The sequence below is a fragment of the Mytilus galloprovincialis genome, chromosome 4 (assembly GCF_965363235.1).
Source record: "Mytilus galloprovincialis chromosome 4, xbMytGall1.hap1.1, whole genome shotgun sequence".
In the NCBI taxonomy this organism is placed as follows: Eukaryota; Metazoa; Mollusca; class Bivalvia; order Mytilida; family Mytilidae; genus Mytilus; species Mytilus galloprovincialis.
The window spans coordinates 23,758,751-23,785,896 of record NC_134841.1 but is presented as its reverse complement, the minus strand read 5'-3'; the positions used below and the strand labels follow the sequence as shown (position 1 = coordinate 23,785,896).

General features: G+C 32.3%; 1 protein-coding gene across 1 annotated transcript in view; it reads left to right on the top strand.

The window, feature by feature from the left end:
- The first annotated feature begins 496 nt into the window (after nt 1-496).
- Nucleotides 497-27,146, top strand: part of LOC143071668 (semaphorin-4D-like) — a 30,085-nt gene continuing 3,435 nt past the window's right edge. The window contains exons 1-12 of the mRNA XM_076246141.1: nt 497-628; nt 1,232-1,353; nt 2,099-2,198; nt 2,665-2,713; nt 4,982-5,123; nt 6,293-6,473; nt 10,062-10,168; nt 14,221-14,432; nt 16,498-16,559; nt 17,039-17,368; nt 19,989-20,102; nt 20,852-20,920. Coding sequence (XP_076102256.1) covers nt 595-628; nt 1,232-1,353; nt 2,099-2,198; nt 2,665-2,713; nt 4,982-5,123; nt 6,293-6,473; nt 10,062-10,168; nt 14,221-14,432; nt 16,498-16,559; nt 17,039-17,368; nt 19,989-20,102; nt 20,852-20,883 — 1,485 coding nt within the window. The 5' untranslated portion in view covers nt 497-594 and the 3' untranslated portion in view covers nt 20,884-20,920. The remainder of the gene's footprint in view (nt 629-1,231; nt 1,354-2,098; nt 2,199-2,664; nt 2,714-4,981; nt 5,124-6,292; nt 6,474-10,061; nt 10,169-14,220; nt 14,433-16,497; nt 16,560-17,038; nt 17,369-19,988; nt 20,103-20,851; nt 20,921-27,146) is intronic.

Below are 27,146 nucleotides of genomic sequence, written 5' to 3'. Positions count from 1 at the left end.
TGACAGTTGTCAGTTTTTTTGTTAATATCCATTTGACATGGCTCGGAATTTATACGTCCCGTCATTGAGTCATTGTTCTATGGTGAATGTTGGTATTCTTGTCTTTGGTTTTTGCTAATATGCGTTGTCTATATACATTTTTTGTTTTTCTTTGTTGACATATTTGTTCGCTTTTATTGTGATTAAGATTATAACACAATGTTGATTGCTGTGCCTATATAAACCTTGTGAGTTCTACACTTAGCTAACGACTACGATATATCCGGGTATATCTCCGAGCATTTGTCAAGAATAATTTGCAAAGAAATGTAAATGCAGAAAAACAAATTGTAGTCGTCCATAAAGACATAAATATACAGATTGATAAACAAATATTAGGCGCTATAATGAATACACAACGGTGTAATCAAATTGTATAATTTTGATACTGTAAGCCAAACTTAAAACTTACACTATTCAAATGAATTTGATATTGCCTTTAAAAACTACTTTTTAGAATCACAGAATCCAAATGACGAGGAATTATTGTATTATGCTTCTACGTTACACGGTGAATCTACGATTCAAAGGCCTATACCTGGAACCACAGATTATATGCAAGGTGTAATTAGTAATAAATGGATGAAAGGTAAGGAATTATTTCAATGGTTGATAAAGTGTAATAATTATAAAAAGTAATACTGGATATTTTTTTAAAGACGAATACACGCTTTTCTCTAATTCTTAGTCAATTTATCTCTTTCTGCACTCATTGTATAAAAAAATTTAATCAATGTGTGATTCGTTTGATCTCAGTTCTTCATTGGTTAAAATCCGATTATGACGTCGAATTTTCTTGTTTTCCTCTGAATTTCCTATTGTGACGGCATGAAAAAAGGTGACCATGCCTGATGATGTCACATAGAAAGAACACATCTTTTTGCAGATCAGTCGCAAAGATGGAATAAGTTTGCCTGCGTATTGTTTGAAAATTATTAGAAAAATAGATTTTACCACCAAATCTCGTGTAAAACGATATGTATCCACTCTCGACAGTTAAATTCTAAATATTTAAAACGCTTGGCGAGCCTCGCGTTTTAAATTTGAAAATTTAACTGTCTCGAGTGGATAAATATCGTATCACACTCAACGCAGTGGTAGAATCTATATCTATATTGAGATATCGTAAATATTAAAATTTTGTTGTTAGAAAGGACTATCAATTCAATAATATAGTGTTCATACATTATAGATCCACAGTTCGTTGCTTCATTTGACATTGAAGATAAGGTTTATTTTTTCTTCCGTGAGACTGCAGTGGAAGTTGATCCTGCGGAAACAAAAATATTTTCTAGGGTAGCAAAGGTTTGCAAGGTAAACAAATATCCTCATTTTCATTCGAATTTATCTAATTTAATTTAAAATTGTTATATACTATTATCTGTTGGATCTCTTCTTTCCATGACGTTTTAAACAAAGGGGCCTTTGCCACAATTTGTCTGCTACTATTCAATATGAAAGTAAAAACATACAACATTATATTCATAAACAATGTTTTGTTTCCCACTTTGAAACAGACAATTCAGACAAGACGTTACTCAACGGCTATATAACATGATAATTTAAAAGGAGCCAACGTGCTTTCAACAATTAAATCACACATTTGATGTATTAATGCTGTTCTAGTTGTCGAAATAAAAACATATGGATCGCCAAACTACTTAAACAAATACAAAAGGTAATCTATTATTTAACTGTTAAAACATTTGTGTTCACCTCTGTACTAGTCTACAGTTGATATCGATTCTAAAATAAAATGTATTATGACCTGTCTAACATGGTTCAAAACATTTCTATAACTTTTCGTTGATGCTTTCATAAAGGTATAGGAACTCGTTTTTTCCACTTTAATTTAGAACAATTGCATGATCAATTCGACATGCATAGCCATTGACGTTAATAAAGATCATCGATATCTGCCTTATTGTTGGAAAAATCGGTTTCAAGGACGGGTGACACTTTTCATTTACACGGAGATTTCTTGGAAATATCTTTTATATTTCCATTTTCACTCTACACTGAGTGATTAATGTCATGGATATTTCTGTTTAAATTATAGAAAGATACTGGGGGGAATTATCTGCTGAGAAATAAGTGGACCAGTTTTCAAAAGGCAAGACTCACCTGTAATGATAATGATGTCCATTATGATTCAATTCGTAAGTACATTGCCGTAAACGATAATTTCTAATTAACTATATTACATTAAAATGTCCACACATGGCAATAATAAGTTTAATAGCTTTTCTACGATAATACTTTTTGTTAAACACTAAGATAGTTTCAAAATCACGCACATATATATACCTTTTTAGAAAAGGAATTCCTTAGTGAAATATACAGAACGTCGACCAGCTCAAATATATCAGAAAATACAATGTGTCTTGCGGAGTGATATTTACGAAGCAACACCAACCAGCGACGACCTGTATGGTTTTTGTTTACTTTCTGTCTGCTTTGTATATATGGTATTCTTAGATGGTGTTGTTGATATTTACAGGAATACAATACAAAAACAAACGACATCGATTTTACTGCGCAAAATATCCAAAAGAGTATTGTTTATAAATTGGTTGTAGTCTCGTTGCTTATTCATTTTAGTCTATTTTTCTCTCTTTTTTGTAGAGGATGTTGTTATGAAAGATTCAACATTTTATGGTGTTTTCATTACGAAGTAAGTATTTTCTAAATATCAGATTCGAATGAAACAAATAATGGTCCGTCAAGGATTCAAATAAAACACGAACCCTCAAACGAAAGTTCATTTTCATTTTTAATTATGTCTGTTTTAGGAAGTAATATGACAATCTATGTTTTTTTTTTTATCTTTTTTTGTTGTTGATTGTCTGTCTGTTTATTTGTTTTTTGCTGTTATATATTTTTTTGTTTTGTCTTAGCCATATTAAACAACATTTTATTTTCTTTGTTATCTCGAATTAATACCTTTATTTCTTACGTATTATATGTGAGAAACATACAGAAATTCAAATGATGATTAGCAATAAAACAATAGCATTTGATAGTTGTGACAAATTTCTTACAGCTATTTAAGATATAACAGAACTGCAGCTGGGGAGTTGGAGCCTTCGAATGACTTTTCAAATACATGAAAATAGAATTAGTATATTAGACGAAGGTCGGTTGAAAACAAAACTTTACGACAAATGAGATGATTTCAGCTTTCCAATTGTTAACTTTCCATTTCAAAGTAGCAACATCCCTTCGGACGCCATCACGAGTTGGTTGACCGTTATGGAATAACCGTTTCACAAATGATATCGGATATGTTCTTTACGTCGTAACTACAATCCCCTTCCCTTTCATGAATGTGACCTACGGATTTGTTATCACATACTGTAAATTCAGAAATTATTGCGTGCATTTATTATTGCGATTTTCTCATTTTTGACTAAAATGCGATTTTAATTTTTACGATTTTGAGAAAAATCCTGTTTACTTCATATAAAATATTTCAAAATGCGAGTTAAAATTATTGCGTTTCCAACTCTGTCGCATTTTTCGCAATAATAAAAACCTCGCAATAATTTCTGAATTTACAGTAAACAACACGACGGGTTCCACATGTAGAGCAGGATCTGCTTACCCTTCCGGAGCTCCTGAGATCACCCCTAGTGTTTGATTGGGTTTATGTTGGTTTTTTTTTTAGTTTTCTATGTTGTGTAATGTGTACTATTGTTTGTCTGTTTGTCCTTTTCATTTTTAGCCATGGCGTTGTCAGTTTATTTTCGATTTATGAGTTTGACTCTCCCTTTGGTATCTTTCGTCCCTCTTTTTGAGCTTGCAAAAATCAAATATACAATAAATCCAATAAAATGAACAAAACATGACTTCGTAAAAACGCCCAAACAGAAGTTTTGTCGTTACTTGTACGATTATGATATTCCCAAAAGGTTAACCTCTGAAGGTTCTGTACTTGCAATTGAAACTCTGGAAATAACCAGACAAACTCCAAATGTATCTATATTCCTTACTTTGAAATGATACGTTTAATTTGATTGCAATTTAAATACGCATACATTTAATCATCAAATCACTTGTCTATAATGTTCAGCAAATAATTAAGTCGATAATGCAAGTCTAAAGCATAACTATATGTGAATATACTTTTTCAAGGAAACGAAATTTCAATAGGACTGTTCGAGAGCAGACATAATTGCAGAACTGACCAAGAAGCAAACTGATTGAAATGTCTAGTCTGGTCTGACTAGTTTATGTCCAAGTCTGTACTAATTTCGTGCTTCGGACAGATCATCACAACAGACCTATCCTGAGACTGTTTTAACGAGTACTAAACAAAATATCACATAAATGTCGAATACATAGGTTAATCTTAAAAAATGGAGAACAAAACGTTTAATAATTTCATGCGTCCGACGCGCTCTTCTGGATCTACCTTCATCAGGAACGATTAAGCCAAACATTTGAAATCCGAAGATGTATTAGTACCGAACCCGTTGAAAAGCTAGCTATATGATAAAAAATACCTAACATAAATAGCCAATTTCATCTAAAGTTAACTTTGCCTGAGGGAGTTGAAACCTTAGTTTCTTAATCATTTCAAAATTTATTAACGGATAATTTTTGAAAAGCTTGTTAAATCATGTCAGTACCGAATTACTGATTACTAAGCTGAAGATACCCTCGGGGACTGATAGTCCACCAGCAGAGGTATGGACCCAGTGATGTGCAAAATGGAAAACAACACGTTTAATAATTTCATGCTTCCGAAGCGTTTTTCCGGACTTTCCTTGACTTAACATACGTCTAAGAATTCCAGGAACTTACTTAATGTACAGGTAATAACGTATACTGAAATGATCTAAAATATTTTATATCTGCAGTTAAATTGTCCTTTTGATTAAAGCCATAGCTATATATATACCTAGGATTTATATTATTATAAATTCAAAACATATTGTAGACAAGGAACACCAGCTTCAGCAATATGTGCCTTTAATTTAACCAGTATAGAAGCTGCTCTAAATGGGCCTTTCAAAAACCAGGAAACTGATAATTCATACTGGACAGAGGCTACAAATGTGCCAACTCCAAGACCGGGTCAAGTACGTCAATATATTTACGCTTATTTGCATTTTCGTATTATTCATTTTATCGCTATTTTTCAAAGTTTTAGTTTGATCTTGATGACTGATAATTTAATTTTCTTTTCTCAGCACAGTAGAGTGATATAAATAGTTGACAAAGTCGTCATATAAAATAGCGACACACATATTATCTTTGGTCATCTCAACTCGATTTCTTTTTCACTTTCGGCATACTGACTCAAGCGAGAAATTCAATCTCGTTGAGATGACCAACGATAATCTATAGTTATTCAAATAGCTATTAATATGACTTCCATATATGTGCATGTATAAACACACGGCATATTGTAAAGGAAAACAGAGGAACATTTTACACTAACTAAACCTCTAGATATAGTTACTAAGTATTTTGTTACTTAAAGCGACACAGTCCACTTCCTAACTGTATACCATATGACTGCCAAAGTCGCGTTCCACGTTAATCTTTTTTTAGCTATTGTACTGCGTTTAACGCATATCTGAGCTTGTCCAACTCCTTCTGCCTTGTTCATCTATAGCAGCAAATTTGTCTTCGCCGTCTCTTGAGGGTTCCTTTCTTAACCCATACTGTGAAAGTATCACCATATTTCCTAAAATTGTTGCCAATCCATCGCCATGTTTTTCTCTTTGCTGTTTAATGCTTGCTTCTAGTCAGTGCGTTCCCACAAGCGTTCATAACTGACTATTTTCCAACATGTAAAAATTTGCCTCAAACATTTGTTGATTTTCTGATATACTCCAGATGTAAGTCTACATGTTTAGTTTCCGTAAAAAAAGTACTGCGTTTTCATCAGTGTTAACGATACAAATATTTGTGTTTTTTGTTATTGACATTGATTTCCAAACAGGCGCTATCATAGCAAAGGCCTGTATATTTACCTTACATTACTACAAAAGAAACGGGAATACATGTATACAGATGGATTGTACATATAACTTAAACCCTCGTGCATCTAATAATAATTTAGTTTTTCGAGGTTTTTCCATACATGCATAACAAACTGTTTTACACAACTATGCAAAATAGAATTTACATGTATATAACAACAAGATGTTATAAAAAAAAAACGATAGGTCATTAGCAAATTCAAACGGTACCGCATTGAAATATTCATTTATCATTAATACATTGAATTTTATCATTGCAGTGTACAGATGATACGCTGTCACTTAGTGAAGAAGGTCTTCAGTTTATTGCTGATCATCCGTTAATGAACAACACTGTTGAACAAGTGAACGGAAAGCCAATATTTCTACTAGACGACAGAGAACTGCAACACCTTGAACTACATAATAACATGTCAGACATTGTATTTTATACAGCTTCAAGTAAGCAATGTCTCCATTTGTGATGTGATTGTTGAATAATTAATGAAAAAAAAACTATGTATTTATCAAAGGTGGATATAGTAGGGCTAGTCAGAACAGCTAGGCAAGTATAACTGTTTCTCCGCTGTATTTTAAAAAGTGTCAATACATCCGTTAGAGATACATTAATGTAGAATACTCGCAAAATTCTACTTTCCATTACGTTTTAAATCCATTGGATATCTGCACAACTCAACCTTCCAGAAACATGTGTTAAGAACGATTGCGTATTTGTAACGGAAAATATTTAAAACAATCATACATCATTTAAGGTATGAATTCATTTGGTTTATGCAAACTGTCAACTATCAGCTTTAATAAAAAGCCTACATGCAAAACTCACCGAATTCGACGTTACCAGAATGAATGAGCAGTCATATTTAAGGTGGTATGGGAGTCTGAAATAAAAATGATAGAATTTGTTCATACTTTGCCAAAACGTTGTATCTATTGATACATGTTGAAAAATATAATAAAATTGATAGGTTACCGCGGATTTTCTCAAGCTACAGGACGGGACAAAATGACACATTTTGTATGGATTATACAGGAAAAAACACCATTTTGTGATTAGAAACTAAACAAAATGATAGAATTGTTAAATACTTCAGGAAAAGATAGCTTTCAGACACTGCTTTGAGAATATCAAAAGAAAAGATAGGGTCACCGCACGTTTTTTCCGGCTAAAATACAAAATAGGAAAATTCCATACAGAATCCTTCAGAAAATGCACTTTTTTAGAGTTATCTCCCCTTAAAATGCCAATTTTTGAAAAAAATAAAAAGAACCAAAAATAATTAACATTTGCAAAAATATCAATATTTAGAAGTTATATTCTTTTAAATTGGTACTTTTAAATGAAAATGTACATTAAACATCTGCATTCCTGCATCAAATTTTGCTAACTTGATGGAAAATATGGACCTTTGATTCTCTGTTTTTTAAAATCCAAGATGGAGGAAGACACCCATACCACCTTAAAATGATTATTAACACAAAAGGTGCCAAAGTAACATGACTATTTGAAGGCTTATGGTCCGACTGTAATTTCAAGCACCAGTTAGTTATATAATGAACGGAACCTATCAACTTGATATTACATTTATTTTACTGTTTAATAGACCTTTTTAAATTTGATAATTTATATTGGTTTGCTTACAATTTAAACGTAATTGCAAATCTAAATCCTACGGCAGGTACTAATGATTTCGACAGTTCACGTTGGTCTCTCGTGGTCTGAACTACAACGTTAAAATTTATCACCATAATGTATATTTAGTATACACCTTACCGATTCGTGTCCGCGATTGCTTAGCGTAGCACAGTTTCCAGTAAAATATTGACGTCGAAATAGAAAAGTTATTGTAATATGAAGTCAATCGTTCAAGTGGTTCAGATTCAATGGTTAAGTGGGGCAGATTCACGGGTTAAGTGGCGAAGATTCTAAATTATCTATAAAGTCTATTGTATTAAAAATTGAATATTCAGTTTTCTCTAGTAAGTCATTATAATTATGATTCATTGATATCATTAAGGAAAAAAATGTATACGTCCTACGTTTCGGTGTCAAGTGATGGAATATACAATAAGTGATTTTCACATGAACTCCATTTTATATTAAGACTAAAGTTCATAATATCGTTGACAACTGCAATTTTGCTACACAATTTCTATTTTTTATCAACCAAAGGGTTTATTTTAATGAAGAAACGCTGTAAACTATAGAGTGTTCATATCTGGAGGTAAACTCCTTGAGGAGGGATGATGTGTGTGATGTTTTAATACCAATCAATGTCAAGTCATAATCTAGACATAAACTACAATGCCCTGTGAAAACAAAATGTACAACAAAGAACCACCAGCAAACTTTATTTTGGGTATACTTTGAGGCCTTTTGCATCGCAAATTGTCCGTTCCTTTTATCACATATCCAGATAAATCTCAAAACTTGTAAGTTCTAAAAACACGAATGAATTCTCCGATACTTTTATTTTATCATATTATAGTATGAAGAAAAGGATATATATTATGTATTACATACAGAAACTAGAAATTAGTATTTGGGGAGGGTTTATAAAGAAGACTTTTGGTTGAATAAACTGAATGTTACCTTTTTTCTTTGTAATACTGGTTATTTCAAGAATTCCTGTCAAATTTTGTCATAATAATTTCAATTGTTTGAGAAAATTCTAGTATAATGTAAGTCGACATCTACAGCGAGTTGTTAAACATTTTTTCGAAAAACTCAAACCCAGCCGAATCATGATAGAGGATAATGTAAACCAATAAATGATTAAAGATTTATCTCATATGCCCACAAACAGTTGAATATGATACAAAAGATGACTTTAGAATGATAAATACTACCAATGGACCTCTTTGTCTTCCTTCTTAGATCTTTTTTGGTACAATTAAACCTCTCATTTCCTCAGATAGATAAATATTTTGGGGTACCTTTCATTCATTTATGATATAAATGGTTATAATAAATGAGTAATTGAAGAATTCAAGCTGAATAAACTATCCATATAAAAGTTTACTGTCTCTGAAGATGTTTCAGTAAGTCCGTACGTAAGACTTTAATTTACACCACGTTCCAGAGAGGGACACAACAAGCTTCTCTTTTAGCAATGTTTAGTGAATAATTTGTTGATACTGCTTTAAAAACAATTTCATTTACTTATAACTATATATTTCAAAAAGTGTTTCTTAGGAAAAATTTCTAGTATAGCAGAATATAAGAAATCAGGAGAAAAGTATCCCAAAACACAAAGTAAGGCTAGTTATGTCAACTACTATTCATGGCAGGGTCTAGTTTCAAGGAAATGTTCTCATAAAATGTGTTTTGGAGACTCAATCCACAAATATATATTTCATTTCTTGTAATATCTCACTTAAAAAGAAAGACTTTTTAACACATGAAAGTACTCGAAAGGTCAAAGGTGCATATACAGCTTCCAATATTAGGTGTAATACCACCATTGATTTTCCCAAATTAGTCTTTAAATTTACAGATTTCAAAAAAATGTGCAGAATATATCAATGTTTCAAATAAAGAAACACTTGGTATAAGTAAAGTTTTATCCTGTCCAGTACTATAGAAAACAATCACATAAAATGTTGTTGCATATAAGAAAATAACCATGAAAGGAAGTTACCCAATTAAATGTTCCCTTATTAGTTAATCTGTTTACAAGTTTTAGTAACCATGTAACCTCAAGTTTCCAAAATAATCTATAGAAAACTCAAATAAACAAAAATAATGGTGCTTTGAAATACTCACGATTTATGTTTATGACCAACAAAATGTTTTACTGCAATGAAATGTAGGATTAATTACTTCCAACTGTCAAATTCAGGGGAATATTTTTTTCCACCTATTTTCGTGTGTAACCAGATGTGAAGTACTATGGTTTTGTGGTAATACTCCTTACAGGGGAGTGTGAAGCGGCTAAAACTCGAAGAAGTATCGATGCCTTCTAAGTATTTTTACAGAATACAAACATGATAAATCATTATGACCTTTATCAGACTATGTATCCTTTACAGACACTGGTGAAGTTTACAAGTTATTTTTTAAAGAAGGAAGCACATATATTAATAGCATGTTCTCGCCACTTAGTAAAGCAGATGTCATTTGGGCACTCAAACAATTTGTAAGTAGTCTGAATCATTACAATGATTTTAAACTCGGAACTTAATTACATTTGTTTAAAAGAGGGACGAAAGATACAAAAGGGACAGTCAACCTCATAAATCGAAAATAAACTGACAACGCCATGGCTAAAAATGAAAAAGACAAATAGAAAAACAATAGTACACATGACACAACATAAAAAACTAAAAAATAAACAACACGAACCCCACCAAAAACTAGTGGTGTTCTCAAGTGCTCCGGAAGGGTAAGCAGATCCTGCTCCACATGTGGCACCCGTCGTGTTGCTTATGTGATAACAAATCCGGTAAATAGTCTAATTCGGTAGGTCACATTCATGAAAGGGAAGGTGATTGTAGTTACGACGTAAGGAACATATTCGATATCATTTGTGAAACGTTTATTCCATAACGGTCAACCAGCTCGTGATGGCGTCCGTAAAATGTACGAAGGGATGATTTCAACTTCACCATTTAGAACTCTTGGTTTAATAGCTTCCTTGTGAGCAGCAACCCTCTATCAAGAAAATCATGATAGGAAATGAAAGCACGGGAATATCGTACTAATTGAGAGATATATACACCGTATGAAGGTCCTGCTGGAATGCTGCTACTTAGAAATGGAAAGCTGAAATCATCTCTTTTGTTGTAAAGTTTTGTTTTCAACCGACCCTCATTGTCAATTTCGAGATTTAAGTCAAGACTTAACTGTATCTGTAGTATCCTTTATTTCTAGTTTGATGGGATAGATGCGTTCCACATAGTCACCAAATTTTGAATTATTTAGTGAAAGAACATCATCTATATAGCGGAAAGTAGAGATAAAGGATATCGCTAACTTCTTATCTTTCTTCCTAAGAATTTCCTGCATGACGTCAGCCTCATAATAATAAAGAAACAAGTCAGTAAGTAGAGGGGCACAATTTGTTCCCACTAGAATGCTGACAGTCTGTTGAATAATACGTCCTCCGAACGTAACAAATATGTTGTCAATCAAGAAATCAAGCATCTTGATAATGTCAGTTTCAGAAAATTTTTGTTTGAATAAGAGTGATCCTTTACAAAGTAGGATTTATCCCTCCCTAAGACAATATACGTGTATCTACTTTGGCCATTGTTTTTTATGAAGCAAAGCAATACCAACTCTTTCAATTTGTCTTTTAGTTTGGAATGTGGAATACTTGTGTAAAGAGTAGAAAAGTTAAATGTTTTAATACTGTTACAAGATGAAAGAGAGTTAGATTGTATGTACTCTAAAAAAATCTTTGGAATCTTTAAGTATCCACATCTGATTCACGCCACCTCTAGAATAGGCAATTTCACAATAACTTTGAAGCCCGTCTTTGATTGCTGATAAAATAGATGATAATAATTTAGAAAGAGGTTTCGTGGAGCACTTGGAAGACCCAGCAATATACCGTTGTTTGTAAGGACACTTATGTTGTTTAGGTATCCAATACAGTGATGGAAGATCATCTTTGGTTGAAATGTCAAAGGAACATAGAACAGACCTATGAATATCCAGGAGTTCCTCTTTGGTAAGTGTCATGAGGGTATATGTTGAGTTTCCAAGTGAATTGTCAATACCTAATTCGTTTATCAAGCAGTTAATGTAATGAGTTTTACACACAAAAACGATGTTGTTTGGGACTTGATCTGCGGGGACAACAACATATTTGTTATGGAGGTAGGATAAGTGTTTTTCAACATTTGGGTCTTTAACGATTGACGTAGCATGGGCATTGATAGACCCATTCAGTTTCTTAGTTCTGATTTGTATCAACGACCTCAGTGCCTTAATCCATTCGGAAAGAGTGTCTACGTCTTCCTTCTTGCGCTTAGCTCATTGCCTGGCATAATCCTCGACTGAATCCATCAAAATTTTAAAGTTGTATTTCAAATTGATGGATTTAGGCTCACGATATTTCGGACCTTTCGATAACACATTTCGTAAAGAAGTGTTATTAACAATGTTGAGGTCACCGGTAATAACGTGGCCTGCCGGATTATATGTGAATTGGAAACTAGCACAAGTGCAATCAGGAGGTTAAGACTTGAAGTCGTCAATATCGAGATCCTGCAAAACGTGTTTGTAATTGAATTTTTTTTAGTTGCAATAGGGTTAAGTTGTATGTCAGATTTTTATTTTGTTGATACAGATCTGACTGAATAGCTAAAACCATAATATTTTTTTAAATAATGAAAAAATGTAGATTGATCCCTCCTGATATAAAGAAACTCTCCAATGTCAATTTCTTAATGTAAGTAAATATATGAAGTACACTTAACTGTGTCTTTGGTATCTTTTGTCAAGATAAACAAGATGTTTTTGATGTATTTTAGCTTTTAATTTTGCCACTTAAAGAGGGAAATTCCGTTTTGAATTCTACTCGGAGTTCTGTATTTTCGTTATTTGTTTTTAATAGATGCAATCAAAACACATGGCAGTGTTATCAAACTTTTTATGTGCAGTGCAAGGATCCATTTTAATATCGGAACTTGATGTTTCTATCCAAACCTTTCAGTCATAAATTTATAGAGGTGATTGAAATATTGTTGCATTCAAATCACATAGTGGTATCTTTCTTTTTTATTTTAAATGTATAAATTAAGGTAGCACAATACAAAGATTTTTTCACTCGCAATCAGACAACTTTAAACTGATATAATTCATTTCATCCTTCTTTATATTTTATAAATGAGGTACCAAAAGAAAGAAGAAAGATTAATCTTTCAAATTGTGATAATTTCATTATGACATAATTATTACATAATTAATTATTATGTAATTAGTTGCTATAATTTTATGTCCACACTTGAATGAATTTAGCGTATTTGTTCTTCAAAGCATCCCAAAATATTTTATAGATTCTTGTACAACACAGCTTGACCTCTAAAACTGTGTTTCAGATTTCCAAAACCATCAATAGAACAAATTTTATACCCAATTGAATTTAGTGGTCTCTTATGAATTGATGTTGCAAACTTCATTGAAGATTTATGAGAGAATGAAATACAATAGGAAAAATCTGAAACACAGGTTTGAAGGTCAAACTGTGTTTTGCTAGAATCTATAAAAAAATTTGGGATGCTATGAATTACAAGGAAGCTAAATTCATTCAAGTGTGGATATCACAATATGGCAACTAATTACATAATAATTAATTATGTAATAATTATGTCATAATGAAATTATCACAATTTGAAAGATTAACCCTTCTTCTTTCTTTTGGTACCTCATTTTAAAATTTAACGAAAGATGAGTACAATTTCATCAGTTTAGAGTTGTCTAATTGGGGATGAAAAATCTTTGTATTGTGCTACCCTAAATCGATTCACTAAGAATAATTAAGCCTGCATCATTACAAGACAAATGCAAGATAACGTACATATGAATTTTCTGAGTAATTAGCCTAATCAAAATACCACAACCCTGATTTATCAACTAATATCAAGTTATCTTCAAACTTCATTTACTAAAGGAGAAGAAAATATTGATAACTTACAGGCTCATTGTTTTTCATTTTGATTTACAAATATATGTTTTGTGTCTCATAAACCTTAGAGTTTGAGAATATTTTAACCATTTACCCTTAAACTACAGTGCATGTGCTCTTCTCAGTCCTTATAAGAAAACACCACGAGTTTCAACACTTCCTTGCCCTTTATTAAAGGAGAAGTTTGAAAATACAGCATAGGTACAATTAGTGATTCAAACGTCATCTTTACTTCTTGGTCATGACATGGTTGGCAATAAATGTTTCGAATCTAATAAAATAAATCCGACAAATAATTACACGTTAAAGCATTTGAATCATCAATGTTGAGCACTTCTAACGATAACTTGATCCGTCCGTTTGTCATATTATTTTAAAGGGGTAATTGTGACCTACTGAATAAGACTTATTACTGGGTTTGTTCAAATATGACCAACATGGGGTAGACATACGCTAGTGTAATAGTAATATATCAATGACATTTTATATATTACATTTCATCTTCTTAATTCAGTCAATAATATAAGTTCATATTCATTTCTATTGCATCATTTTAGAACGACTCGGTTTATACAGGCACAGACACTTCTGTAAAACGTATACAAATCATAAACTGTGAGCAGTACAGATGGATTGACTCTTGTGTAAAAGATCCTCATTGTGCCTGGGTTAATTCGAGTGATTACTTAACTGATGATATAGATAAAGACGACATTCAGTGTTACAATAGATGTAAATCACTGGAAACAGTCATGCAAGATCTGCAAATGTAAGTTATAAGGGGTTATTAGGTCATCATTATGTGCTGTCTCCTTGGATTGTTTAAAATTGATGTTTTCGTATCGGTCCTTCGGGGCTCGGCATTGATAGTAAAAAAATGAATCCGATAACAATCATTGGAAGCAAATGATATAAACTTACAAAGGCTTCTATTACAAGACTTACTAGAGCACACTCGCGAAATCGCGGGCATATACCCTTGTGAATGATATTTTGTACAACAAATTATGTATGGAGAATTTCATAAAAGGTATCAAAAGCCCTCTCCCTTTTTCCAAAGTCTGATATTTGTTTCCTTTCTGTTAAATTCAAATATTTTCGTGTTTCTGGCCTCAAACCACAACCCTCTCTCTTTTTCAGAAGTCCGATATTTGTTTCCTTTCTGTTAAATTCAATTATTTTCGTATTTCTGGTCTCAGACCACAATTATTCTTCTCCTTTGCTACAATGCATCTTTTGGTAAAAGTCAAATTAATTTAAATATTTGCACCGCTTCAAACGTGAAATAAATGTAACTGCTTATATATAGACCATTATTAGTCTAATAGAATATGCCTCTGGGAAAACCCATCAGTGCTTTTTCTTTTGAGAGACTTATTAACATGCCAATGGTAGAATATGAATCTTGTATTAATGACTAAGGCCGACTAAGGCTAATTTGAGGGGTGGTCCTCTGGTCCTGATCCCGAAATCCCGGGCTTGAAAACATGAAATTCCAAGATGCAGAATTGAAAGATATTCATATCCCGAAATCAAAAAATATATTCCCGGATCCCATAAGGACCAACCCCCAAAACCAGAGCTTAACAACACCCGATCCCGACGTCCCGAAAAAGGTCCTGTTTCCCTCTAATCTCTACCCTACTTTCATTTTTGCCAAATCACTTCTTTCACTTTCAACAATAAATGTGTATCCCCATTTATGGGCATGATGTTTTATAGTGCATCCGCGCGTTCGTTCGTTCGTTCGTCCGTCCGTCTGTCCCGCTTCAGGTTAAAGTTTTTGGTCGAGGTAGTTTTGAGGAAGTTGAAGTCCAATCAACTCGAAACTTAGTAAATACAGTGCCGATGTGGCATCAGTGTACTATGGAAACATTCTTGTTTCCACATGTTTACTTATTTTAATATATATATATATATATATATATATATATATATATATATATATATATATGTAACTGGTATGACCCCTTAATGAGTAAACATTTCAAAGAAAACAGTAGACAGAATACAGAGAGTCTCTATATATTAAAGTAGTATAATCGTAGTTTACATGTAGATAAACGCGAAAAATAATTGTCCTCTCTAAGGAGGTATAATAGTTGTGGTTTTTGCGATCTAAACACCATGATATGGAGAACGCTCTGATTGGCTTATTAATTGTTCATTTTTGTTATCTATCAAACGATTGGTTTATTTCTGCATGTTTGAAACCGGAAGTCTTATCTATGACTAAAAGTCAGTCTGATGACGGAATCAATATCCTGATTCTTTTTTTGTCTCAATCTGAATAATCATAAGAATGAATGACAAATGCGACTACGCATGTTACCTATAGAACACAGAGGCATGATGATTAATTTTTCGTGGAAGAAAGAGAAGCGACACACAAAATGAGGTCTTCTAGTTTAATAGTATATATATCAAACAATGCTACGACAGAAACAGGACCACCAAGGAAAACAGACGCATTAAAATAGGTTTGAAGAGGGAAACCTTAAATCGCATGCTTCGCCAAAATTATATATTTTTAAAAAGAAGTGTCCACGCGTTACTATGTAATAATCTGTTTCTCTAATGATTAAAAGATAAATTTTCTAAACTAAAATCCCCTTCGAGTGCCTTCCACTTTCCAGGAAGTTGTCAATTTCATTAACACCTGTTTCAACATTTTGATTGTTTCAGGGAGCTGAGAAAGGTTTTACTCTTTGCATCAGCCAAACACCGGCAACCACACGTTGATTAATTTTTTTTATACAATGGGTTCGGAAAGGGATACATTTCCATAGAATTAGAGAAAATACAATAACAGTTTGTTTAACATTTACTTACAGCAAGACAACTGATGTTTTTACGCATCAAAACTATGACCTATCAAAAGTCACACCTCTAACATGTAAGTATTCTCTAGGCATTATTCGAATAGATTTATTTCGTTAACGGTATTATTAAGTAATTACTAGTATTCTGTTGTGATAAGATGTGTATCAGATGATCTCACAACTAATGTAATTTTTAGCTTTTAATGAGCAATTTATATTTCAAAAACATTTGATAACATTTGATCGTCAGTTTACACCGAACCACAACAGCTACTTTGTGTACCATTAGACATAACAAGGCAGCGCTTGATTATATATGACCCGGATGATTACTATGACAGTAAATGATAGCTTTAACTACTGTATCATTGCAGATTTCACACTCAGAAATTTTTCACTTTTGTTAAAACCTCGAACATGAAAACGTCTTAAAGTTATTTACCTAAAAGATCTGAGAGCAGCAAACCCCAAAATAAATAATAATAATAATAATAAAGTTGAAGAACTATGATACTTGTCTTGTATTTTAAATGTGTTATGTGTTATTGATTAGGCCCTCCAAATAAACCAAATCACATGAGTGTGATAAATTCATCGAAAGCTTCGTTGACCTTTCAATGGACACCAAGATCGAGTGGTGATGAGGTTTATGATTATCAGACATTTGTCATTCAATACAGAATATGTACAACGTTCGATTGGCTATCAAAAAACTTTGTCGTGACTGGTGCCAAGAATGACCCGCAAACCGCTAACATATCGGACTTGACTGCGGGAAGTCTGTATGATATCAGAATGACTGCAAGCAACACCATCGGCAGCAGCTCATACACAGATGTAATAGTCGTTTCAACATTATCTGAAAATGTTGCAGAATCAGCAGGTTCGTTTAATAACTGCCTCTCATAGTGTAGAACAATGATAGTCTTAATTATGGTTTAAACAGGACAGACGGTCAATGGAAGAAAATTTAAAAAGAAAAATAGAAAAAATTACAACGCAACGTGCACGTACAGACTACGCTTAAATAACACTTTACCATTTATCTTTCTTCTTTAACCTGAGCTGAACTCTTGAATGTAGTATGATCTAGTAGGATACATTGATCCTGCTACTTAAATGGAGTGTTGACATTTGATATTAACTAGAATACTAGGCTTTAGTCTTAAATGAGATATAAAAAAAGATGAAATAAAATGAAAAACGATCGGATCCTTGATCACACTTTACTTGATAAAATCGTTAAATTACAATTAACATCCTTATTTTTTCTTAACAACTTCGTCCTAAGCGAATGACAGTACAAAATGCCAAAAAAATCTAACAATTGAAAGATATTCACAATTGTGTTAAGATACGAAAGTTGAAAGGTTATTTTCTCTCTTAAAAGTTTGGTTTAATCTTCAACCTGCCTTGACTGTCCATTTTATTTTTTATGAAAAGTCAAACTATGAGGCAGATTAGTATCATCTGCGACATTATGATCATAATTAAAATGACGACAATACATTATACACCATTATCGTCAACAAACATTGAATAATAAACTAAAACGATATAATTTGTAACAAAATTGTTAAGTGTCCGTATACGTTTCTTACATTTTGTTTATAAACCAATGGGATGTTCGTGAATAAATTACTAGCCAATCAAATATATAGACGACAAAGATATCAAGCCTTTTATTTGAATCAGAATACTTCTTGTTACACACTACTTTTTGTTAAAAAAAATATAAACAGTTTCATACCACTTAATGTTATCTTGATGACATTTCACCTTATACTTGTATTAAAACGAAAAATATCTGACTTTGTATACAAGGGAAATTATGGTTATGGTATACAATTTATATATAATCTGACAATTTTGGATCTGAAATTTTAGTTATGGTAAATTTAATGTTTAGTCATGTCATTAAAAGACCTTTTAACATTTAGTGTTTTTCGTTCATAATGAAGTTAGTACAGACAGTCGATCTAAACGCATACAATATATTAAGTATTTTGGTGAGTAAAATTAGTGTAAGACGCTGGGCAAATCACTATCAAAAAGATATTTTACCTAAACTAACAATTTTGTTTCAGATCTTTAAGTCTTAAATATTTTAGACACAATTCCATTATATAAATATTGATACACGACAGACTGTTGTCTAATGAACATTATGGAAGGATCAATTAAAAAGATTTAGAGAACAGATGGGTGCTGTCCTTACCTGTACAGCAAGTTAATCTGGTACATAATTTAGACCTGCGTTGACTGGTCATAGAACCACAAACAAGTTAACCTGAACAGCGGATTTGATCCTAGTACTTTAAGCTTATATTCTCTTTCTTTTCGCTTTATCGAGTTTAGACTACTGAACAGCTATATACTACTGTTGCCTTTATTTATGACTTCTGTAAAATGCTAAATTAAAACAGGTCCTATACTAGCGATAACTTAAAACCATATCTGGATACATTTCTGGATATATAAATCAGTTTCCTTCGATTTTTACAACTCAGACTGAACACGTCCTGATTTAAATTTAACTTTTGACATGTCGACTGAAAAGTATGGTAACGTGTGTCCAGGACCGATCTACATGGATTTAGCAAACGTTTCTACGTGTTTTTGTTGTTTTATATATATTTTTTTTTTATTAAATTCATTTGTTAATAAAGTACACATTCAACTTTGTGTGTAACAAAATATGTCCGTGAACTCCGTTTTAACAAATCAAAAACGACATTGGTTACACCGCTAACATAAATTGAATATGTATTTAAAAAAATTTCCTTCAATGTTTTTAACACGGTATTTGCATTTTATATATCTGTTTTAAAATGTTGCAGTATTAAATCTTTAACAAATACATTATCACATAGCATTGATAAAAAAAAATGGCAAATAACGCAGAGTACAAAAAGAAGTCATAATAAATAAAAACAATATTTGTGTTCAATCATTGTTTTTTTATGTTCGGCTTTTATTCCGGGTGTCCACCTGTCTACTGCTTCAAGATAATTAGAGTGCAATCGTGTTCTCTTATGATTTAGAATATTGAATCGTCACCAAATATCCGTATACAGTAGATCTATATCTCAAGTTTGCTTCTATAACACACTTTTTTTTACCAGATTATTAGATTATTAGTGTTTTGTCTGTAATGTGATGTTTACTTATCTGGTGAGTCAAATTCTTTTCTATATGTTTTAAGTGTTTGCATTTATATTATTTTGTTTTATGTATAGTAAGGGTTGAGCTCTCAAAAACATTAACCCTGTTTATTCTCCTTTCCTTTGCAAAGAATGGAAACTGTAACTAAAGGGTTGTTGTTCAATGTTGTCTGTTATTTTTCTTTAGTTTATACTTTTAAGCATATATTAGGGGCTGTTTGTTTTTCTTTTGCCTTACTGCACAATTTGACAGTAAATAGTTATCTTACATGCAGTAAAAACATGTGTGTACCATTAGCTAACATCAAAATTTATAAAATTGAGGTGATTTTTTTACAGGACAAAACACAGATGCTGACTATAACACAGCATTACTTGCTGGCCTTGTTACCTCTGTTGTCATAAATGTTGTTTTTGGTTTGATTATGTGCAATATGTGTTTCTCCAAAAAAGGTAAGATAACTTTCAGCAAATACATAACAGTATAAATATTTACTTGATAATAAATATATATTGATCGAATGATTTCGTGTCCTGTAAATCGTTAAAGCAGTTCTACTTAGTAATTGCTCGAGTTGCAATACCATCTTCATCCACATTTATAATCTAGAATAAGGTATATGTACAGCTGATTTGTAGGCACACATCTGATACGTCCACAATCTATATCAATAACAAACGAATTTTCGTCAACTTAAAAATTGTGATTTGTTTCTTTAATATCAATCCTGTTTGTAAACAAAAACTTCGCCAAAGAAAACTCAGAACAGGAGAACTTGCTCAAAATTATCTGTTGAGTCACTTTCTAAGTCTTTGCTGGTGATCTTCATAAAAAAAAGACGACCAATGATACCAGAGTTATAATTTGGTAGACAATACGTTTGTCGCTACGAGACTCAACAGTTGAGTTCACACATGTATATAAAAAAACCAAAGGTAACCAGTGCTTATCTTACTTGCAGAGAATACATTTGATTCTTTAATTTAGCTTCTTACATAATACATGGAATAGTCAATCTTAGTGTGTCTTCGGTTGTTTCATTTCTCGTTATTGTCGTTTAATCGTCTAACTAAATATATCTAAAATTATATATTATCATTGTCAGACGGTTATGTCACTAACTTTTGACATAAATAATTGGTTACAGACTTTTTTCTCTAAAATATGCATTGCAATGTATTTGATTTTATTTTTTTTGTAGTTGGTAACAATAAAGTGAACTTCTGTTATTGACTCAGATTCAATTGGAAAAAATCAACAGCAAAGACATGTAAGTTATCTCTGACATATCATTCAAATAATGACTCATTGTTCCGATTGATTACTGATGTGTCTGCCAGTGGTGTGAATAATAAATAAATAAAAGCATACATAGGAACTAGATATAAACAGATTAAAAATTGTGAGCGTCCCCGATTCATAATTCTTGAAAAGCGCGTTCGACGCAAAAAATTCATAAAGTTTTGCAGCTATTTTTTACCCGTGAGAGTACATGAGATCACCCCGTTATTGATTGGTTTCGTGTTTTTCAGTTTTGAGCTTTGTGTTCTATTGTTTGTCTGTTAGTCTTTTCCCTTTTTAGCCATGCATGGCGTAAAGATAATATTTCCAACTTATGAGTATAAATGTCCCTCCGGTATCTTTCGCCTTTTTTTTATATATGGGTTCACCGAAATTTACTGCACATTTGAGTTTCAGCCTATTGTACCTATTCAACATAAAAAAAAGTAAGAAAACGCAAATAAAAATACCTTACTAAGTCACATAGGAAAATTATTCACGCTAAGACATTAAATATTCAAACAACCAGAAAGACACCAAACCATTACTCCAACAAATATGCAGAAGATGATCTCGACTCACATGACATGCATGAATAAAAAAACAATTAAATGACGTTTGAACCCAAACATCATGACACAATATATACAGATCTGACATCAAGTCTTGGACGCTTCTAGTGAATATTCAGATACTGATTACTTGATTATGTATATATATATATATTGTTACATCTTGTGATCAATTTTATATGGCAATCGCCAATGGCAGTCAGCAGGGTTAAAGAACATCAGTTGTTCGACCTGTTAGTCAAATGCGTTTTGTTTAAATATACTTTTTCACTTTTGTTGTTTGTGCTGTTTTAAGACCCTTCTACAACGATTTTTTTTACATACACACGTATAAAAATTGCGGTTTTTATCCAACGCAATCATAGGTTTGAACGTAGTTTTCAATTTAGGCTCGTTTATATATATATAAAAGTTGTCACTGACTCAGACGTACTTATAAATATAATTATTTTCTGTGACTGTATCTTGCATTAATTTGTAGGATCCTTTACTATAGATGTTTGAGCTGATTTGTAACAATAACATCTCTATGCCTCATATATCATGTACTGTTTTACGACGCTAGATTAAAACTGACGAAGAAAAGTAACACCCGGCCACCGAAAGCTTAATTTTTTGTGAAGCCAAGGTGATCATGTGGTCTAGCGCACCGGATACAGTGCAGGCGATTTGGTGTCACGATATCTCAGTAGCATGGGTTTGAATCCGGCGAGGGGGGAACACAAAATTTGCGAAAGCAAATTTACAGATCTAACATTGTTGGGTTGATGTTTAGACGAGTTACATATTATTATTCATGATTAAGATAAATAACATGTAAATATTCGATTCCCCAATCTGAAGTATCGGCAATTTGAATATCTCCCATTACCATAAACCAACATTTTTTTGCTCCCCTTTTTTTCACCCTTCCCCTTTTCAAGAACAAATTCATCAATCCCTTGGGAAAAAACGGTTTCAAACATCATTTGATAAACACGAAAAGACAATATACCAAATTTCGAAATAAACAAAGGTTGAAGTACTATCATATATTAAATACTATTTCGTTTCTATCACATTATTTGCTTTCTAAGTATTTTGTGAAATCTGTGAAATTTTAAACAAGCAGATCGGCAAAACGTACTGCAACAATCTACGCGATTGCAAACATATTCTTTAAAAAAAAATGTTAACTTCTTGTTTGAATTGGCTGATTTTACCACATCCATCAGAAATAGTTTACCATCTAACCTCATTTGATTGGTGTTAGGGTATTTTGCCACCAAAATTTAGTTATATTCAATGTATCTAAAACGCCTTTTACGAAATAACGAAATAAATGCAGGAACAGTTTATCTTTGAGTGACTAAATACATTTTTGGGTAAACAAAACACAAATGTCAAAAACTTATGTGTGCGTTTCGTGAATAGGATATAACAATCAAATAGAGGTGTGACTTTACTATAATTTGTCAAAAATGCAGACATTGATACAAGTTGTAGGTCCGATCATTCGCTAGTGTACCTGACATTACAGTTTTAAACAAAAGTTAAAAAGATATTCATCAATAGTTTATTATATAATATGGTCTATATATCTGATGTAAAACAAATGCATTAGATAAATTATAAATCAATACTCCCTTCGTGGAAATGAACTAGAAACTGAATTATCAGTAGACCAACATACATTATGGGAACTCTTCAAACGTATGATAAGAGGGAAAACAATTTCAAATACAAGAAGAGTAAAACACAAAAACTTAAAATTTAGAAAGTAAGATAACTTGATTATGTGATGATTATGAAACAGACCCCTCAGAATAAATAAATGCAAAACATTTTATAACACCTGATTTCAGTCCCAGTTTTAGTTGAGTTCGTGTTGTTTCTTATTTATTATTTATAAATGTTCATGTAAATGTCCCTTGGTTTTGTGAGTCTTTGTGTACTCCTTTGTTTTGATTTTTATTGTATTTAGGGAGAGAAAACAAATGACAGGTTTTAAGACACTCGCATACAAGATGGATAGCATAAGGCACAAATGTAGAAATAAATCTATTAAAAATAAAATAGAATGAGACAATACTTCCAAGCATAAGTATAATCAAACAGTTGTAATCTGCAACAAATTTTATTTACCATCAATGAAATAAAATTCTATTTTGTTATATTTAAAAAAAATATTATCTGCAAAATCTAATCCGTTTGAAGTAGGGTCTTCAACAAAGCACTAAGACTCACACCGAACAGCTAGCTATAAAGTGTCTCAAAAATTAAAAATGTAAAACCATTCAAATGGGAAAAACATAGGTCTCATCTAAATAAAAAAAAACGAAAATGGGAAAAACTTATGAACCACATCAACAAACTACTGAACATCAGATTCCTGACAACTGTAGCGGGTTTAACGTTTTAAAGGTACCAAACCGTCACCCTTATCTGAAACAATAGTTAAACGTCATAGCATAGAATGATGCACTATAGAATATCAATAGAAATGACACTGAACGAATAAATTTGATCTATGATACAATCTAAATACAAAATCAATAAAATAATGGATGAATAATAAGAGTAACAGTATTCTACATGCATATCAAATACAAGTAGTGTAATCTATTAAAACATTAAAATGTCATGTCAATTATTTAAGATAAAAAAAAATCGAATGTATACAGAACGTCCTGCGATACAAAAAGAAACATTGTGCAAAAAACTAAACATCATATGGAAAATTAGGATTCCATTGACAGTTTATCCCTACGTTTAAATAAAGTTTTCCAGTTTTAAATTTATAAGGGAATTCTTGCTACAAACTCATTATTGCAAAGAAGAATTTTATAAGAGACTGATGTATGCAGTTTATGTAATGAAACTAAGGAAACTATAAGTCATCTTATCAAAATATATGTCTAAGCTAAATATTCATTGATTGAAATTTCAGTACGTTTCCAACATTAATGTAATTTGACTATTTTATTTTTTTAGCTCACCTGGCCCAAAGGGCCAAGTGAGCTTTTCTCATCACTTGGCGTCCGTCGTCCGTCGTCGTCCGTCGTCCGTCGTCGTTAACTTTTACAAAAATCTTCTCCTCTTAAACTACTGGGCCAAATTTAACCAAACTTGACCAAAATCATCATTCGGGTATCTAGTTTAAAAAATGTGTGGCGTGACCCGGCCAACCAACCGAGATGGCCGCCACGGCTAAAAATAGAACATAGGGGTAAAATGTAGATTTTGGCTCATATCTCTGAAAAAAAAAAGCATTTAGAGCAAATCTGACATGGGGGTAAAATTGTTGATCAGGTCAAGATCTATCTGCCCTGAAATTTTCAGATGAATCGGATAAATCGTTGTTGGGTTCCTGCCCGTGAATTGGTAATTTTAAGGAAATTTTACTGTTTTTGGTTATTATCTTGAAAATTATTATAGATAGAAATAAACTGTAAACAGCAATAATGTTCAACAAAGTAAGATTTACAAATAAGTCAACATGACCGAAATGGTCAGTTGACCCCTTTAGGAGTTATTGCCCTTTATAGTAAATTTTTTACCATTTTTCGTAAATCTTAGTAATCTTTTACAAAAATCTTCTCCTCTACAACTACTGGGTCAAATTTATCCAAACTTGGCCACAATTATTTTTGGGGTATTTAGTTTAGAAAATGTGTCCGGTGACTAGGCCAACCAACCAAGATGGCCGCCATGGCTAAAAATAGAACATAGGGGTAAAATGCAGTTTTTGGCTTATAACTCAAAAACCAAAGCGTTTAGAGCAAATCTGACATGGGGTTAAATTGTTTATCAGGTCAAGATCTATCTGCCCCGAAATTTTCAGATGAATCGGACAACCTGTTGTTGGGTTGCTGCCCCTGAATTGGTAATTTTAAGGAAATTTGCTGTTTTTGGTTATTGTCTTGAATATTATAATAGATAGAGATAAACTGTAAACAGCAATAATGTTCAGCAAAGTAAGATTTACAAAAAGGTCGACATGACCGAAATGGTCAATTGACCCCCTAAGGAGTTATTGTCCTTTATAGTCAATTTTCAACAATTTTTATAAAATTTGTAAATTTTTACTAACATTTTCCACTGAAACTACTGGGCCAATTGATTATAGATAGAGATAATTGTAAGCAGCAAGGATGTTCAGTAAAGTAAGATGTACAAACACATCACCATCACCAAAATACAATTTTGTCATGAATCCATCTGCTTCCTTTGTTTAATAGTCACATAGACCCAGGTGAGCGACACAGGCTCTTTAGAGCCTCTAGTTTGGATCAGAGTTAAGTGTTCAGATGTTTCCAAAAATCATTTCACTGTTCTGTTTAAGTATTACATGTATACATGTCGCTTCAATGCTTCATTGTCAGCAAATTGTATAATTAAAATAACATGTCAAATAGAAAATATGTGTACCTTTTTTTTACATGTCCCAAAAAAGCAAGAATTTTTTTTTAGACTAAATAGTTATTGATTACAAATACATATTTTGTGTGAGGAGAGATTTGTTCCTTTTGAATCTTATTTTAGACAATACAATAATATATATATATATAGATTTAGAAGGATAATGATGCACACAACATTGGACAGTGACTGGTGTGTTGCAATGATGTTGGTATTGTTTTAAGTATATAATATATAAAAATAAGAAGATGCGGTATAATTACCAATGTACAAAAAGTAAGAAATAAATTTCGCGTTTTCTTCTTTCACTTTCACGTGAAATCGAGAAATCGGGAAACCGAAAAGTCGGGAATCGAGAAATCGGAAAAATCAAGAAATCGAGAATTCGGAAGATTGGAAAATCGAATAATTGAGAAACCAATAAAGCGAAAAAAAGAAATAAATTATTCGATTTCGCGTTTCAGCTTCTCGCTTTATCGATTTCGCGTTTTAGCTTCTCGCTTTCTCGCTTTCTCGATATCCCGATTTCTCAATTTATTGATTGCGTTAGCAAAGTGAAAGGAGAACACGCTAAAAGGGCCAAGTGAGCTTTTCTCATCACTTGGCGTCCGTCGTCCGTCCTCCGTCGTCGTCGTCGTCGTCCGTCGTCGTTAACTTTTACAAAAATCTTCTTCTCTGAAACTACTGGGCCAAATTTAACCAAACTTGACCAAAATCATCATTGGGGTATCTAGTTTAAAAAATGTGCGGCGTGACCCGGCCAACCAACCAAGATGGCCGCCACGGCTAAAAATAGACGATAGGGGTAAAATGTAAATTTTGGCTCATATCTCTGAAAGCAAAGCATTTAGAGCAAATCTGACATGGGGTAAAATTGTTTATCAGGTCAAGATCTTTCTGCCCTGAAATTTTCAGATGAATCGGATAAATCGTTGTTGGGTTCCTGCCCCTGAATTGGTAATTTTAGGGAAATTTTACTTTTTTTGGTTATTATCTTGAAAATTATTATAGATAGAAATAAACTGTGGACAGTGACTGGTGTGTAGCAATGATGTTGGTATTGTTTTAAGTATATAATATATAAAAAAATAAGAAGATGTGGTATAATTACCAATGTACAAAAAGTAAGAAATAAATTTCGCGTTTTCTTCTTTCACTTTCACGCGAAATCGAGAAATCGGGAAACCGAAAAGTCGGGAATCGAGAAATCGGAAAAATCAAGAAATCGAGAATTCGGAAGAT